Source organism: Ailuropoda melanoleuca, chromosome 11 (assembly GCF_002007445.2).
Source record: "Ailuropoda melanoleuca isolate Jingjing chromosome 11, ASM200744v2, whole genome shotgun sequence".
NCBI lineage: Eukaryota > Metazoa > Chordata > Mammalia > Carnivora > Ursidae > Ailuropoda > Ailuropoda melanoleuca.
This window is the reverse complement of record NC_048228.1, coordinates 1,101,071-1,116,747: the sequence shown is the minus strand read 5'-3', so window position 1 is coordinate 1,116,747 and position 15,677 is coordinate 1,101,071. Positions and strand designations below refer to the sequence as shown.

General features: G+C 64.2%; 1 protein-coding gene across 1 annotated transcript in view; it reads left to right on the top strand.

Moving 5' to 3' along the window:
- The window catches only part of MORN1 (MORN repeat containing 1), a 55,618-nt gene extending 45,119 nt beyond the window's left edge, over window positions 1-10,499 (top strand). The window contains exons 16-19 of the mRNA XM_034672032.1: window positions 3,663-4,090; window positions 5,783-5,924; window positions 6,493-6,539; window positions 8,378-10,499. Of these exons, the coding sequence (XP_034527923.1) occupies window positions 3,663-4,090; window positions 5,783-5,924; window positions 6,493-6,539; window positions 8,378-8,526 (766 nt within the window). The 3' untranslated portion in view covers window positions 8,527-10,499. The remainder of the gene's footprint in view (window positions 1-3,662; window positions 4,091-5,782; window positions 5,925-6,492; window positions 6,540-8,377) is intronic.
- Window positions 10,500-15,677: the final 5,178 nt, after the last annotated feature.

Genomic DNA, 15,677 nt, shown 5'->3' with positions numbered 1-15,677 from the left:
TTCCTGAGTGATGTGAGATCGTGTCAGCTGCGAAAGATGGAGTCGATTTTGGAAATTTGGCCGTGAGGTTGCCCAGCCACCCGTGAGAATTCCACTGAAACGGGGCATTCCCCCTCCCTGTGCTCTGTAGTAGGGCAGCCGGGGTGCGCAGCCCCACCCGCCGGGACGCCACCAGTCAGCCTGTGAGGGCCTCGGGGGCGACCTTGCCCCTGACTGCTCGTTGCCGGCTCAGCACAGGGCCATCCGGAGCCTGGCGCGCTGGCCAGCACAGCCCCTCCCCTGCTCACTCAGAGAAAAATGGGTTTAATTAAGACTTCCGTGATTAGTCATTTAATCAGTCATCAGGCCAACACAGATGGAGCCAATTAATGTTTTTACTTGAATAGATAGCGGGGGCTGGCAGCCCCTCCGCGCAGGGACGGGCAGGTGACCGCTGAGCACCTGACACAGGCCCCCATCCCCTCCATCCTGGGCTCCTCGTTGCCCTGCCCCAGGGACACAGGTCCACCTGCCATTCCCCCTCGTCTGCCCTGGGGCCTGGCCACTGTCCTGTCCCCCCCTGGCTGGCCCTACCGCGACCCAGAGATGCTCCGGGCAGAGGCCTCCAGGGTCAGCAGGGACCCAAAGAGAACAGGCTCAGGGTGCCAGCCCCAGCGGGGATGCGGGGTCCAGTCAGGCAGGCCCGGCTGGTGAAGAGCCAGAGCTGGGCGTGAGCCCGGAAGTCCAGCTTGTGCCGCCAGGCCTGGCCTGGGCCCGCGGAGCACAGCCACAGGCTGGGGACGGAGCCTTGCCCGAGGCCGTGGGCACAGAGAAGCAGCCTCGTGGCTCCTGGCTGGGCCTGGCTGGCAACTGCCGCAGCCACAGGCCTCCCACAGCACTGCGGCCACCTCTGGGGGCCAATCCTGGGTGTCCCCCACCCTCTCCCTCCTCTCTGTGACCTACACGGGGTGCAGCCCAGGAGGCTGGAGCCTTGTGCTTTGAATTGAATCTCCAATGACCCAAAGAACCCCTGCAGGAGGTCTAGGGTGAAGCCCACAGGCCCCTCTGACCCCAGGCCACCCCTCCCAACCCTGTTCTGCGCACGCAGGGCCCTCCAGCCTTTGGCATGTGCGGGCCCCTCCGCTGGGTTGCAGCCTGCATCACCTGGGAAAGGGGACTCGCGCGGGTCTGTTGCGCACCGAGGGGTGGGGTGGGTGGATCTCAGGTGGGCCCTGGGGCAGCCCCCCAGGGGTGAGAGCTCCCAAGACAAGAGGCACCATGTCGGGGCTCTGCTCCCCACTGCAACCTGTCCTGGTCGGGTCGCCCTTCCCTTGCTCATGGATCCCTCACAGGGTGGGCTCGGCCTCTGCCTCCCTGTCCCATGGCTGGCGGCCCCTCTGGGTGTGTTCATGGAAAACACGAGATAGGCATTGATGACTTTCTCTACTTCCTCCCGAACTTTAAAGATGGAGAAATGAGCCCTGTCTCGTCGGAGCAGGAATAATAAACGGAAGCAGGTGTGAGGGCTGGGCGGGAACAGCTGGGCTGGCGCTCTGGCCACTCTCATCCCCCCCACGGCACAGCGGGGACGTTTCCCACCGCAGCAGACGGAGGCGGGCAGCCGGCAGGGCCTCAACCCTCCACACCTGCAGCAAGCCGCCCGGCAGGCCACTCCCCCCCAGCAAGGGAGCAGGCATCCCCTGCGGGCTTTCTGGGTCCAGAGTGGACTGCCCACCGGGGACAGGGGCCCCCAAATGGTCCTTAGAGCCCCCACCCACCCACGTGCCCCCCCCAGGTCTAGGCTGAGATTTCCCGAAATCTGCAGTGCGTCTGCCGCCCCTCTCCCACCTGTGTGTGCGGGAGGCCTCACGTGGAGGGGCCACGGTGGCAGCGTAACCCCAGTCCCACTGTGAGCTTGGGCCCCACAGAGCAGACCACTCTCTGCAGCCCAGGGCTGCGCTGTCTGGGAGAGAAGCCGGGGCTGCATGCCGTGGCTCTCACTGGGGCCCCGTGGCCCTGAACCTCTTGTTTCTCAGGGGTCCCCAGGAAGCCGTGCAATGCTTTTCAGCTCAGCCCCAGATCCAGGCCAGCCATGCTCCCGCAGTTAGCTGACTGTTCTAATTTTGGGACTTTCTTATGGGCTCTCTGTGGGGGCCACAGAAAGCCCCCGGGACTTGCTTCCCACGTGAGCAGGTCAGGAGAGCCTGGGAAGCTTCTCTGCCAGCCACACAAGCTCCGGTGGCAGTTTCCCTAATCTGTGTCTTGACGGGCACTTGACTCCATGGCTCCCAGGTTCCCTAAGCCGGCACATCCCATTAGCACAGGAGGACAGCCGTGAGCCCCACATACCGTGGACAGAGGCCAGGATCCTGGGCCTTGACCCACATTGCCCTGGACGAGGAAGCTCTCCCCTAGGCAGGATGTGGGAAGGGGTCCCTGTGCCCTCTTGCCCTGGGTGGGCCATGGACCCATTGGTCCCATGCCAGGTGAAGTGTCAGGGGATCCATACCCCACAGCGTGCCCCCTTCACAGCTTGAAGAGCAGTGACAACAAGGGTCAGGACCAGGTCTGACCCAGACCTGAGCCTGTGCCCCCAGCCCCCTGCCTCCCAGTCTGATCTTCAGCCAATGGGCCTCCTCTGTCTAACCATAGGGCCACCAATCCCACAGCTGTGTCCGTCCCTCGGTGGACCTGTGGGAGGACAGGCCCGGGTCCCCTGGGCTATTGGAGAGCTTCAGCTCACCCAAGGGAACCCCCTTCTCTTTGCCATTCACTGCGTGCTTGGCTGTGGGGTCTTGACAGCCCCTCCCCAGCTGCCTCTCTCTGTTCAGCCACCCAGTAAAAGGACAAGCACACAGGTTCCAGCCCAGCTGGGCCAGGCTCTGGCTGACGGGCCTCAGGCTTCCTCTCCACTCATGGCCATTTCTTCAACTCTGCCAATTTGTTCTCCCCACCCAGGCCATGCACAGAAGCACTGAGAAGCCACACGTCCCGGAGCTGGCCTGTAGCCCCCATGCCCTGACCAGGCTGCTGTGGGCATCGCCTCACAGTTTTGCTTAGGGTCAGACGTGCTCATGGTAATTCCAGTGGGACAAAGTCCCCAGGCACATCCTTGGGGGGCCTCGTGACTTTTCAGTGCAGTCCTGACACGCACCTGTCCTGGAAGAAGTGGGGTCAGGAGAGCCTGTCAAGGTCACATGGCTCAGATAGGACATTCTCAGGGCCTAAGGAAGGGGAAAGACATGGGGTCCTGGGGGGGCATCAGGGCAGCTGTGCTGAGGGGACCCTCGACTGGGGAGCCACTCACCTAGTTGTGCACCTAACAGGAGCCTGCGGGTTACCTTGTTGACCTTGGCTGGAGGCCACCCAGTTCCCCTCCTGGTGCTAGCTTGGCCGTGCATCCCATGGGGGCAGGCGGAAGGTGGGGCCCACAAGGCCTTGTGGGGCCTGGGAGACCCACTATGGGAACCTCACTACAGACGATTCACATAGGACCAGGACCCACCTCACAGGGCCACAAGCAGGCAGGACAAGATGCCATTTGAGGGCCCTCGAAGGACCTCCCCAGATAGCAGGGGCAGAGGCCTCATGCTCTGCCCTGCACCGGGAGCCCCAGGCCTTCGGGACTGACCACGGAGACATGAGCTGCGGCCATCACGCACCACATCTCCGTTTGTCTACAGATACGGGAACAGGCTTCCGCTTCTAGCCAGAATGAAGAGCAAGGGGCTGGATGTGCCCCCCACAGGTAAGCAAGAAACAAGCTGGACAAGATCCAGGAAACCACAGCCAGCCTGCGAGGCCCCAGCTCACTTCCTGAGCATTTCCAGCTGTGGTGCAGGGAGGGGACCCCGCAGGTCCAGGGGTCCCCCCAAGGGCAGAGATGGAGCTGGGAGTCCGAGGAAGCCAAGGCAGCTAGAGTCTGCAGGAGGGAGCACGGGAGAGGAGCACGTCCTGGAGAGATCTGCAGAGCGTGAGGAACGTGCTTCGGGCCGGGAAAACCGCAGAGACGGTCACAAAGAGTCCTGCCCAGAGCTCACACAGGGCTGTGGGGAGTGCTTGGTCCAGGGTGCAGTCCGGACAACCTCCGGATTCACAGGACATCAGAAGAGTATCTAGTAGTGGGGACTAATGAACCCTACCTTGAACCCCACCTAACAAACTATAAAAGCCAGACCCAAAAGGATCAAACCATCTCTAAGTAACGGAAGAGCATCAAGAATGTAAGACTACGACGTATCCAGTAGCCGGGACAGTAAAACTCACCGTGTCTGACATCTGACCCCAGATGACCAGGCACACAAAGAAAGCAGGAAAGTACAACCCGTAACAAGGATAAATAAACCAATGAAAGCCAACCCAGAAATGACACAAATGGGAGAGTCAGCAGACGGGGACGTGAGCGCTGTGAGTGGACTGTGCGTGTCCAGCGGGGAAGACAGGCCACACTCGGCGCACACGGGAGGCACGAAGGAGTGGAACCACCCACTGGAGCTGAAAGACGTGGGCAGGGACGGGGGGAAGGAAAGGAGAGCCGTGAGCTTGCAGGCACAGCGGTAGAAAGCTCCCAAACGAAACCCAGAAAGAAAAGCAAGACTGAACGTCACACACAGGACGTTCTGTCCGATGACTCCTCTCGGCCAAGCACGCGCCCCATCAGAGGCTCACAAGCTCTGGAGGAGAGCATGTGACAGAAGAAACAAACGACGGCCAGACTGTGTTCAAACTTGATGACAAGCGTAAACCTGCAGATTCCAGACACCAGGAACCCCAAGCACAGGAAGCTTGAGGACAAGAACACCAGCTGCAGATAAAGAGAAAACGCAGGACGCCGTGCGGGGCCGCAGCCGCATTCCAGCTCCCAGCCCCCTGCCCAGCCACCGCCGGTTCCTGAGCCTGCCCTGGAGACCCATCAGCTTTCCCGGCTCTGGTCACCCTTGAACCCTGGAGGCTCTGCCGGGTGCTGGGTACACAGTCCGTGCCCGGTCGGCATCCCCGCTCTCAAGCAGAAGGCCCAGCTCGTGCTGCCGCCCGGGGCTCCAGCTGCCCCTCAGCGGTGTGTCTCTTGACCCGCCCCCACCCGGGCCCCCAGGGCACCGTGTCATCCCCCCCCACTCCGGGTCCCCTAGGGCACCGTGTCCCCACCTCGCCCAGCTTGGAGAGCCCTCCCGCTAATCTACGCCTCGGGCATCGCCTCACACTGGCTCCCAGCTCTTTCCCAACTCTGCTCTGCCTTCTCGAAGCCCTGGGGGTTCTGCAGAAACTCTCAGGATTCTTGTAACCCCGTCTATTTCTCTGGAAGCTGGCAGGCTGACAGACTCCGGTTATTCTTAGTGCTGAATTATTTATCTGCATTCCCCTCCTCACCCACACTTCAGAATTTGTAACGTGGCTCCTGGGTCCAGGCCAAGGCCCATTTTCCCCCACTTGAAATGAAGTAATTTTAAAGTCTTTTGTCTTTAATTTTTTATCACCCAAACCACGCCTGTGGTAATTACGCTTGGCAAGGGGTCGGAGCCTGGCGGGTCGCCGAGCCGATACCAGGGAGCCCCTGTCCTCCACCCCCACGCCCACCCCCGGTTCCGACGACAGGAAAGCTCCAGCCACAGAGGGCGGGGCGAGGAGAAGTCCCCCAGCTCCCCCCAAGTCCCACTGGATAGATAATTCAGGGCAAAGCCCAGCTCGCCGCGCTCGGGGCCTCCGTCCCACCGGGAAAGTGCGTCCAGCAGCTGGAGGGTTCGGGCGCAGCCACACCGCACGGGCTCCCCTGTCGCGGGGACGGCAGGGAGGAGGCTGAGGGCCTGACCCAGGGCAGAAGCTGATGACGTGCGCCAGGCGTCCTCACCAGCACGCGGCACGTCCCCCTGGGCAGGCGGAGCGGACGCATCACCATGCACCACGGAGAGGAGAACCTCCGGTCCGGTCAGACCGCGTCCCCGGGCTTGGTGAGCTGCCTTGGGCTGCCCACCAGGGCCCTCTTGTGGCTGCCGTGGCCGGAAGTGAGGGTCTCTGTGCCTCAGACTTGGGGTCCGCGCCCACCCCTCCTCTCTCTGCCTGCTACCTTTTCTGTCCCTTCCCACGAGTCCCCCAGGTAACAGTGGCCTTCAGTCCTCCTGAGGGGGACCCAAGGGGACACACCAGTGCCCCACGGACCCACCTCCCACGGAGCCCAGCTGCCACTGAAATATAAATGCCAGACGCAGCGGCCCCGGCGCATCGGCCCTTTCCTGAGCAGCTCCCCTGCCCGGCATCGGGCAGCCTTTGCACACGGAAGCCGTGCGGGCTGTGGAAACGGGCGAGCTTGGGAGGCTCCGGCTCCAGCTTCGGTCCGTGGGCACGTTCGGGTGTAGGCCGAAGGTCAGAGAGCTGCCCCCAGGGGTTGCGCCCCCGGCCCTCAGAAGACAGAAGTGAGGCCTCAGAGGGACAGGACTGCAACATCCCTGCTGTTCTCGGGGCTGCCGTCTTGGGGGCCTCGGGCGGCCATTCAGGGGTTTTCTTCTCTTCTCCCTGCAGGCCTGACGGGGCGGCCACGGCCGAGCCAGTAGCAGCAGCTTTCCCAGGTAGGTGGGCGGGAGGAGGACTCCGTCAAGCGGGCCAAGGCCACCTGTCACCCCACAATCCACATGTATCATAGTTGTGGACCTTTTGGAAAAACTCCCTTCCCCTGAACACGCCCCTAAATTCAACACTCATCTTGGCGAAGGAAGCCAGGGGATCAGAGAGGGCAGCTCCCAGCCTGGCCGCCCCCCACGCCACCCCAGGCACCCCCAGAGGCACCAGAGATGGAGGGGGCGTGGATGGGGCCAGGGCCTCCGAAAGGCCCTCTCCAGCCTCCCTCCCTTCAGATGGCTGTGGGCAGGGGCGGGGGTATGGTGGAGGGATGTTTACCCATCTGGGGTGACATTCTGTCCCCACAGGCAAAGCAAACGTCCCCGGTTCCTTGTGTCCAGGGTCCTGATTGGAAGGCTGTCAGGCCCCCAGGTCTGGGCCCCCTGTGACCCCGTGTGCATTTGGGAGTGTTAGCAGGGCCCGTGGCCCCTGAGCCCACCTTATGCAGGAGGAGGGCTGGGTCCCGGGCAGGGCCCTCCATGTTCCCCTTTGGGCACTGTGGGACCAGCCAGCAGAGCCGGGGCTGAGCTCACTGAGTGCCAGGAGGAGGTGGTGAGGGTGGGCAGGGGGGACGCCCCCACACTAAGTTGGGAGGGGCCCACGGATTGCCTGGAGGAGGACCAGGCCCCAAAGAGCAGCAGTGTCCAGACCGGGAGGGGCAACGCCAGCGGGTGGCCAACCCCCTGAGATGCGGGCCGCGCCGTCTCTGTGGGGACGCCGGGCACAGGGCCCACGACTAGCCCGTGTGGGCCAGGCCTTGGGTGGCCACCAGCCAGACCCTCTCCCGGCCTCTGGGAGAAGAGCGTCAGGAGCGAGGTCAGACGAGGGCTGGGCTGGGTTCTGCGGCCGCTGCCCACTGAGCCCTGCTCCCCAGCCAGCACCACTGGCCGCAGGCTGGTGGAGCTGTGTTCCTGGGAACACCTAGAAACCGCGCTGCTTGGAAACACTGTGGCGTTGCCATGCACGGTGTCTCCTCTAGGCCAGCCAGGGAGGCCTGGTGCCCCGGGCTGCGGAATGTGGGCCCCCTCCCAGGCCCCCCGAGTTGCCGAAGGAACTGACTCAGAGCCCAGCAAATTCCTGCCGCCGAGGCCCTTTCTCCTCCTGTCCCGGGGAACGCGCGGTGTCCGCAGGGCGCAGTAAGGAGAGGGCCTGCTTTCCAGACCAGGGCGCTGGAATGTTCTGACGGTGCGAGCCGACTCCTGCGCCCCATTTCAGCAGCGGCCGCATTCCTGGTGTGAGCCCAGGCCAGCCCAGCGAGCTTTTTCCACGCTCCGGTGCCAGCCCCCTGGGCTCGGGGGCGGGGAGAGGACGGTTTCTATGGTAACCGCACTTTCTGTTATGTCTTATTTTCTTTTCTATGGTTTCTCCAACTTTGGAGCCCTGCAGACGGTTCACAGACTGCAAGAGGGGAAGCGCTTCTCCTCCCGCACCCCAGAGGGCGGCCCTCCTACCCCAGCCCACAGCTGGCTGGCCCGCGGGTCTTAAGAGGCTCCATTGTTTAAAAAAACATTTTAGAGGAAACAAATTCTTTTTCTCCTAAAAAGATAGGGAGTATTTTGAAAAGAGTCCTTGCACTCAGCCATGCAGCCCCATCAGCAGTGAGGGGCTCTCTGCCCCCCGCCGGGTCCCGGGGTCACCGGCCAAGGAGAAGGCCCAGAGCCCCCAGTGGGTCCCAGGGTCCCAGAAAGGGTGGGTGGGTGGACAGAAGCCAAGGCTGGAGAGAGGCAGGGGCAGGAGCCTGGGCAGCTGGGGCCCCTGGGGGCCGCGTCTGAGCACCCGTCTTTTGCAGGGGAGTATGTCGTCATGATCCGCGATGTGACCGACCCTCCCTTCCTGGGACACACGCTGCCCACCGCCTTCAAACACCTTCGGGTCTTGGGGAAGGGGACGGACAAGCAGCCCCGCGTCCCTGGAGAAGGCCCCAAATCCCCGAGATAGGAGAGCCACCTCCATGCACCTGACAGCCACCAGTGTCCCCCTCAGGACACCATCCTCATCTGAATGGGAGGAAAAGCCGCCTGTGCTCTGCGGGGCTCCTTCCTGCACTTCCCACAGGGGCTGAGCAGGGGCCAGAGGGCCGCCTGCCCGCATCCCACGGCTCAATAAACAGCTCAACAGCGACTCCTGACTCCGACCCAGACCGCAAGCCCCCTACCACAGCCAGGCTCCCCTCTGGCTGGCACCTCCACTCGCCAGGGGGAGCCCAGGCCAGGCCGGGGGGGAGGGGGGGAGCCGTCTGGTCCCCCCCCACGGAGTCCGGCAACGAAGCGCCGAAGCCGGCCCTGCCTCCCACCCACCCCACGGTCCGGACCTTGGAGGCGCCCCGCCTGGGGACACAGGGACCGCTGCCAAATGAGAAATCAAGAGGCAGCGGCAGGTGATCGGTTTTCCGGAAGGAGCTTCGTGTCTGGGGGACACTTCCTGGATTTTCCAGCTGCCTCTGAAACATGGCCCAGGCCTGGGCGTGGGGAGACTCCCGGAGGCTGCAGCAGGCTGGCAGGGACGGGGCCTCCTTCGGCCTCCACCGAGCGGGCCAGAGCCAGGATCCAGGGCCTCCGGCCGGCTCCTGTGTCCATGGCCCCTGGGGCACACCCCGTGCACACCCTGTGCTGGCTGGAGCTAGGCTTGGCCCTCGCTGCGAAGCCCACCATGTCTTCTTCGTCCTTCTCCGAGGACTGAGGAACGGGGTGGGAGCATCCAGCCCCGAGCCGCGAGCAGCACATTGCTGCTTCCCACCCGGACACCCCACAGACCGCATGCCCCCGCCCCTTCCAGGGCCCACTTCCCTCCTACGCTGGCGTCTGCGTCCTGCCCCCTCCCTCAAGGCCCCGCACACAGTCCCTGCACCCCCACAGCGGCCGCTCCCTCGTGTCTCTGATGGGCCCCCCGCCGCCCCCGGTCTTCGTTGCTCAGACACAACTGTCTGGCTTCTGCCTCTGCTTTTCTCCTGCCCTGTGGTCCATGGCAGGTCTTGTCCGTCCTGCTTCAAAGTGCATCCCCGGCCCGACGCCATCCCCGCACACCCTCAAGCTCTGCAGACAGCAGGTGCTGCCCCAGCTTGTCCCCAAGTTTGTGCCGGGACCTGCAGCCTGAGCAGGACCTGCAGCTCTGGTCCCATGCTCACTGCCCTCCTCTCCTGCTGCTCCCCCTGGCTCTCTGCGTTCCCTCACACGGCCCCTGCAGCTCCTCCATCTGCCTCAGGGCCTTTGCATGTGTTCTTCCCTCCGCCTAGACTGCTCACCTCCCAGATGCCACCTTCTCACGAGGCCTTCCTTGACCACCAGCTCTGAAGCCTCCCGCCACCTTCAGCAAACATTTCCTGCTCCCTCCCCGCCTCACGTCATCTGCACAGGTCAGGGGCTGACATGCCTTGCACTTCCCTTGTCTGCTTTGCAACCTCCAAAGGGAGGCATTTATTTGGTCCTTTTTGTTCACTTGTGTAGCCTCAGCATCGAGCACAGTGTGTGACCCTTCGGAGGCCCTTGGCAAATATTTGTTGAATGGAGGGGTGAATGTGGAGCCCCTACTCTATGCCAGGCAGAACAGGAGGCACCGGAGACAAATTGGGCAAAGGAGGTGTGCAGGGAGACTGGTAGCTGAGTAACTGGACGGAGGGCTGGATGGATAGATGGGTGGATGGATGGACGGATGGATGGATGAATGGATGGATGGATGGATGGATGGATGGATGGATGAATGAATGGATGGATGGATGGATGGATGGATGAATGAATGGATGGATGGATGGATGGACGGACGGACAGTGGTTGGGTAGATGGGAGTGTGGATAAATGGATGGACGAGTACACGCATGGACAGACAGATGGATAGATGGCTGGGTGGTCAGGTGGGAGGATGGTACAGAATGGATGGAACTGCGGTTGGGTGGAATAGAAGTTCGTTTGTAGGAAGCAGGTTCACGTGGAATAGTTGTGTTCTTAATAAGAGCCAGCAGAGGAGGAAAGGGTCCCTATATCAAAACCAACCCAAAGCCAGAGAGCCTTTCTTGTCACACCCCTGGCCACTGTCCCCTCCCTGTTCTTTGCCCTCCCTGCTCTTCTCTTGGTAGGTTTCTCATCCATTCTGGCCTCAGTAGGCCTGAAGCAGCTCATGGCTGGGGGACTGGTCAGCCTAGCTGACCCTCTACCCCTTGCCCAGTCCCGGCCTTCAGACCCGGTGGGACAGCGCTAGGGGCCAGCCTGGACCGCAGCGGCAGGCCCCCAGGAGACCCAAGAGTCAGCAAGGGAAAGGGGCTTCAGAACCTCCATGACTGGGGAACGGAGGTAATTCTGAGCCTGAGGTGTGAGGTGGCAGCCGTGCCCCCGGGGAGGAAGTTGCGTCCGCCAGCCTTCTGGTTCCCTGGGCTCAGGGCGCCGTAGATGCGGCCAGCCTGGCTCAGCTGGCTTCTGCCTCTGACTGGCCCTCAGGAAGGGACAGACTGCCGGTGTCCCCAGCAGTGAGTCCCCAGAGAGGATCCATTCCCGGAACCCACGGACTCCTAGGTCAGAGTGCCTGGGCGTAAGGGGGGGCGTCCTGCCCAAAGCGCAGGGAGGCAGATGGGGGGCTGCGTCCACATGCGTGCGCGTCAACATGGGGGCAGAGCCCCTTGTGGACAGCCAGGGGTCAGGAGGGCCACACGCTCCAGAGTCCCCCAGCTTTGTCTGGGCTTCACCATCCGCCCAAGTCTGCCCCTGAGGCTCGGCAAGTTGCTCTGTGGCTCTTTCTTCTTTTCCAGATGAAACCACACTTCTGTCAAAAAAAAAAAAAAAAGAAAGAAAATGATGTTTGAGTTTAGAAAGAAAAATGTGCTGGGCACAGAAGCGGCTGCTGTGTTTCCCAGCTGGTCCAGGGGGTCCTTCAGTATTTCTTTCCAAATCAGCACGGCGGGGTTCGGCCACAAAGCCCAGGGTATGAGCTCAGAGTCAGCGCCCTGAACAGACCGAGGCCCCCGGAGCCCTGGACGTGAGGGGTGGAGGGGTAGTCCGCCCCCTCAGCCCCTTCGCAGACATGGAGCGAAGCCAGCTCTGCAGGCCTGCAGACACATGGCCAGGGCAACCTCGTACTTTGCAGACATCTGAGCAAACCTGAGAGCGGCCTCTCCGCATCCCCGCACCCCACCGGCTTCCTGGCAAGGCAGCTGGGGTCCCATGGGGTGACCCGCGGGGGCAGGAGCCACTCAGCGAGGCCTGGGGAGAGCTCAGACCCCATGGACGCGTGTCTGGGCGAAATAGGGTCCCTTGCCCCTCCCATTGCCCCCCTCTGCTGGGAGGCCTGGGTGAGGGTGCCTCTGAGCCAGTGACTAGCAAGTCTTCCAGGGGCTTTGCCTGGGGCTCCCGTGCACGTCCGCCGATGGCGTGGGGTCCGCTGGGTGGGCGCCACAGGCAGCAGCTCTTACCCTGACCAGACCCCTTGTCCTCACACTGTGTCCCACAGACAAACCCGCAAGAAATTTGAATTCTCAAAAAAAAAAGAAGAGGGAGGGTCAGCAGGGCCCTGGCTGCAGACACTGGTCCGGCCATCAGATCCGCCAGGGGAGGGGCTGAGCGGGAGAGGCACCGTGGCCTGGGCCCTCTGGGGCAATGTGGCAGATACGGCGACTGTCCTGGGGTAGGACAGAGCCTGGGGTGGGGAGCCTGGGGGTCATCTCCCCCGACCTGGAACTGTAAGCAGCTGACAGCCCACCTGTGACATGGGTCATCAGCGGGGGAAGGAGGGGCCTCAGCCTGGTCGCCGCTCCCCGAGTCCAGGCAGGACAGCATCAGTGCAGTCCCAGTGGGCCGGGAGGCAGCGGGGATCATGCCCGAGGCCTGACCGAGTGGCCATCGGACAGCACACACAGCCCTCTCTGGCACGGGCTCCATCAGGCCCTCCCCAGAGACCCCACGGGCCTCTCCTCAGAGGAAGGCAGGCTTCTCCGAGCCTCGCTGGAACCAGCAGCCAGTAGGCCCCAAAGCCACTCCTGCCTCTGGGCTGGGCAGGCCGGCAGGGGTCGGTAGAGGGGTGGCGGGCCTGAGGCTGCCCCCGCATGCCTTACACTCCAGAAGCAACTCAGCCCCCCGGCGGCTTGGGGAGGAGGCTCTGGTCCCAGCAGGATCTAGAGTGCAACGGAAAGCCTTCTCTCCTGGCCCGTCTCTCCCCGGTGTCCCCCTCCTGCCATGCACTGGCTTAGCGGACACTTACAGTGACAACCCCACACTGAGCGCCTGGCCAGGTACGGCCTTGAAGAGAACACACTTGTTCTTCATGAGGAGCTCTCCAGCCAGAGTCAGAGCCAGAGAAACAGAGAGCTCAGAGATCAGGGAGACAGATCCGTGTCTGTCCCTCTCTGCCCGGCCCCCCCTCCCAGCAGGGCCTTGGCAGTGCGATGTCTCAGACCACCCCTCGCCAGCCTGGCATCCGGCACAGGACAGAGCCCCCCCTCCCACTGGGCTCCACCTGGCACAGACAGCTCGCCCAGCCTCCTCCCCGTCGGCCAGCCGGTCACCCAGGATGCTCCTGCGGGAGGCCTCCCCTCCGCAAAGCCTGGGCAGGCCGCCTGGTCTCGGTGCCAGGAGGGTGGCAAGGCCAGCTGTGTGGAGCCCCCCCCTCCCGGGCAGGGCTTCCAGAGGGGTCCCTGTGAGGCCTGGCTCTGTCTGCCCCAGGTGGCCCCCAGTTCCTCAGTCCTGGGTGAGTATCAGAGGGAGTCACTGGGCCTGCTTCAGCAAGACCGTCTCAGGGCGGGCAGCTCTCAGCACCGGTAACAGTCACAGCTGCATGGGGCCGTCCCCTTCCTGCTCCTGTCCCCTCAAGGCAGGACACAGCCACTGACAGCCAGCCACAGCCCTCTCTGACGGAAAAGGCCGGGCCACAGCGGGCACAGGACACCTTGGGAGCCAGATGGGGGCCTGAGCAGGTGGGGAGGAACTGCCCTGAGTCCCCTGCCCATCAGGTAACCCTGGGGCCCAGAGCCTCAGGCCTGGGACCGCTGGTCCCTCCGCAAGCCTAGGGGGCGGCCAGGGGGAGGGGGTGGGCCAGGCAGCAACCCATACTGGCCAAAGCTGCCCAGGCCTGGGCTCCTCTTGGCACGAGGCCCTGGGTGTCGAGGAGCAGGCAGGCCGCCCCACGGCCACGGCCACGGGCATTTTCTGATGGCGACTATAAATAGGGCTGTCATCTGCCGGTGGGGCCGCCAGGCAGCCTGACAGAGCCTGCCAGATGTGCTAGGCTCAGCCACCAGGCCAGCCCCCCACTCCTCATGTGACCCCCAGCTGGTGACACTCCCCCAAATTTTAGACACTGCTCCTCCTGGCCACTCTGCCCAGGGGTTCTGAGAAGTTAGCACACGCCCACCCCTGCCAGCCCTGCCTCCGGACAACCAGAGGCAGGAGGAACCAGGACAAAGTGCCCCCCACAAGTGCCCAGCAGGGTGGACCCCCGTCTGTGGGGCCTTCCTCCAGGGGCGGCCTGGGGAAGGGCACAGGAGGGGCGCTACGTACTGCCCCAAGCCTTCAAACCCTCCTGGGCCTGCCTGCAGCACAGGGGCTGGCCATAGGCCGTGGAGGCCACAGGAGCCTCTGCACAGGCCGAGGGCAGGGCAGGGCGGCTTTCCGGGGGTTCCTCATTCCCTCTGCAAATCCTTAGTGAGTCCCCCTCTTGAAGAGCAACCCCCCAGGAAGGAGGGCAAAGGTGGGGCAGAAATGGGGGTGAGAGGGCCTTCAGGTGGATGCCTGGGGTGGGGAGGCACGCACGTGGGCACGCAGCAGCCCCGGACCAGGGCAGAACCAGCAGGTTCACTGAAGTAGGAGTGAGGGGGCGGTGGGAACAGGAGGCCAGGTGTGGGGGGCTGGGCAGGCTCTGTGCCAGCAGAGAAGTGAGAAGGGAGTAGCCCAAGCAGCTGGGGGTGGCTAGACCTGGATGTGGACTGGGGGATTAGGTAAGTGGGGTCCCAAGTGGGGGGCAACTTGGGGGAGAAGCAGGAGGTGTGGATGGGGGGGTCATCATCCTGGTGACAGTGAGTCCCGGCCGCAGAGGGGCCAGTCCTAGAGGAGAAAGGGAGAGGCAGGAGGGGGTCACAAGTCACCACGTGGCTTTCCATGGGTGTTGGGTTCTCCAGTGGCCACACCTGCCAAGGCCTGCACCCCACTCCCTAGCCAGGGCCCTGACGGCGTCCCCAGGACTCGGGCCAAGCCACGGAGGGGGATGGGGGATGATGTGGCGGGGGGAGGGACGCGGGGCCCAGGAGGTGCGTCCCCCTGCAGTGTCTCGGGGCCTGGATTCAGATCATTGGGGGGGGAAGGACAGGACCTGGGGCCTCTACGGAGCCCCGGGAAGGGGGAGAGGCCTGGCGGCAGGGGCGCTTTTCCACCAGCGGAAAGGCGCCTCCTAGGTGCAGAGCGGAGGAAGTGGGGGGCTTGGTCTCCGTTGGCTGGCCATCACGGGGGCGCGGACCCAGGGCGCGCTCAGGCCCCGTCCCGGCCGCGGCTGCAGTTCCCGCCTCCGCCGCCGGGGGTCGCCGGCCAGCTCGGGCTTCCGACACGTAGGCACGTCCGCGTCCCGCCCGCGGGGGCTCAGCTTGGCGCGGGGCCCCCCAGCTCCAGCCCCTCTCCCCCTGAGCAGAGACCGGAAGGGTTAACCGCGCCCGGGACGCGGGGTGGCGGGGACAGGGGGCACTTCCTGCTCCCCCCCCCCCCCCNNNNCGACCCGCGCACACGCCCGGGCTCGGGGAACCCCAGCTCCCTCCGCGTCCCCGGCGGCCGGGACCCGGGGCGGCCCCTCGCGGGGGCGGAGGGAGAGGCGGCGGGGGAGGGGCCGCCCCCCGTCGGAGCGCGAGGCTGCGGGTGGAATTCGGACGCGACGCCGGCGGGGAGTGGGGGGAAGTGAAAGCCGGCGGCGGGGCAGCCCCGGGGGCGTCGAGTCGGGTTCCTGCCAGGCGCGTAATAGGAAACTGAGGCCGCGGGGCGGGGGTCGCACCCCCCCCGCCCTCCCCCGTCTCGGCCCTCGTGCCCCGCACCAGACCCCAGAGGGCGACTCCGCGGAAGGAAGCGGGGGCCGCCCGGCCTGCCCGCCCCCCAGGGCGCGCCCTCGCGCTGACTCAGCCGCGGGAGACGCCC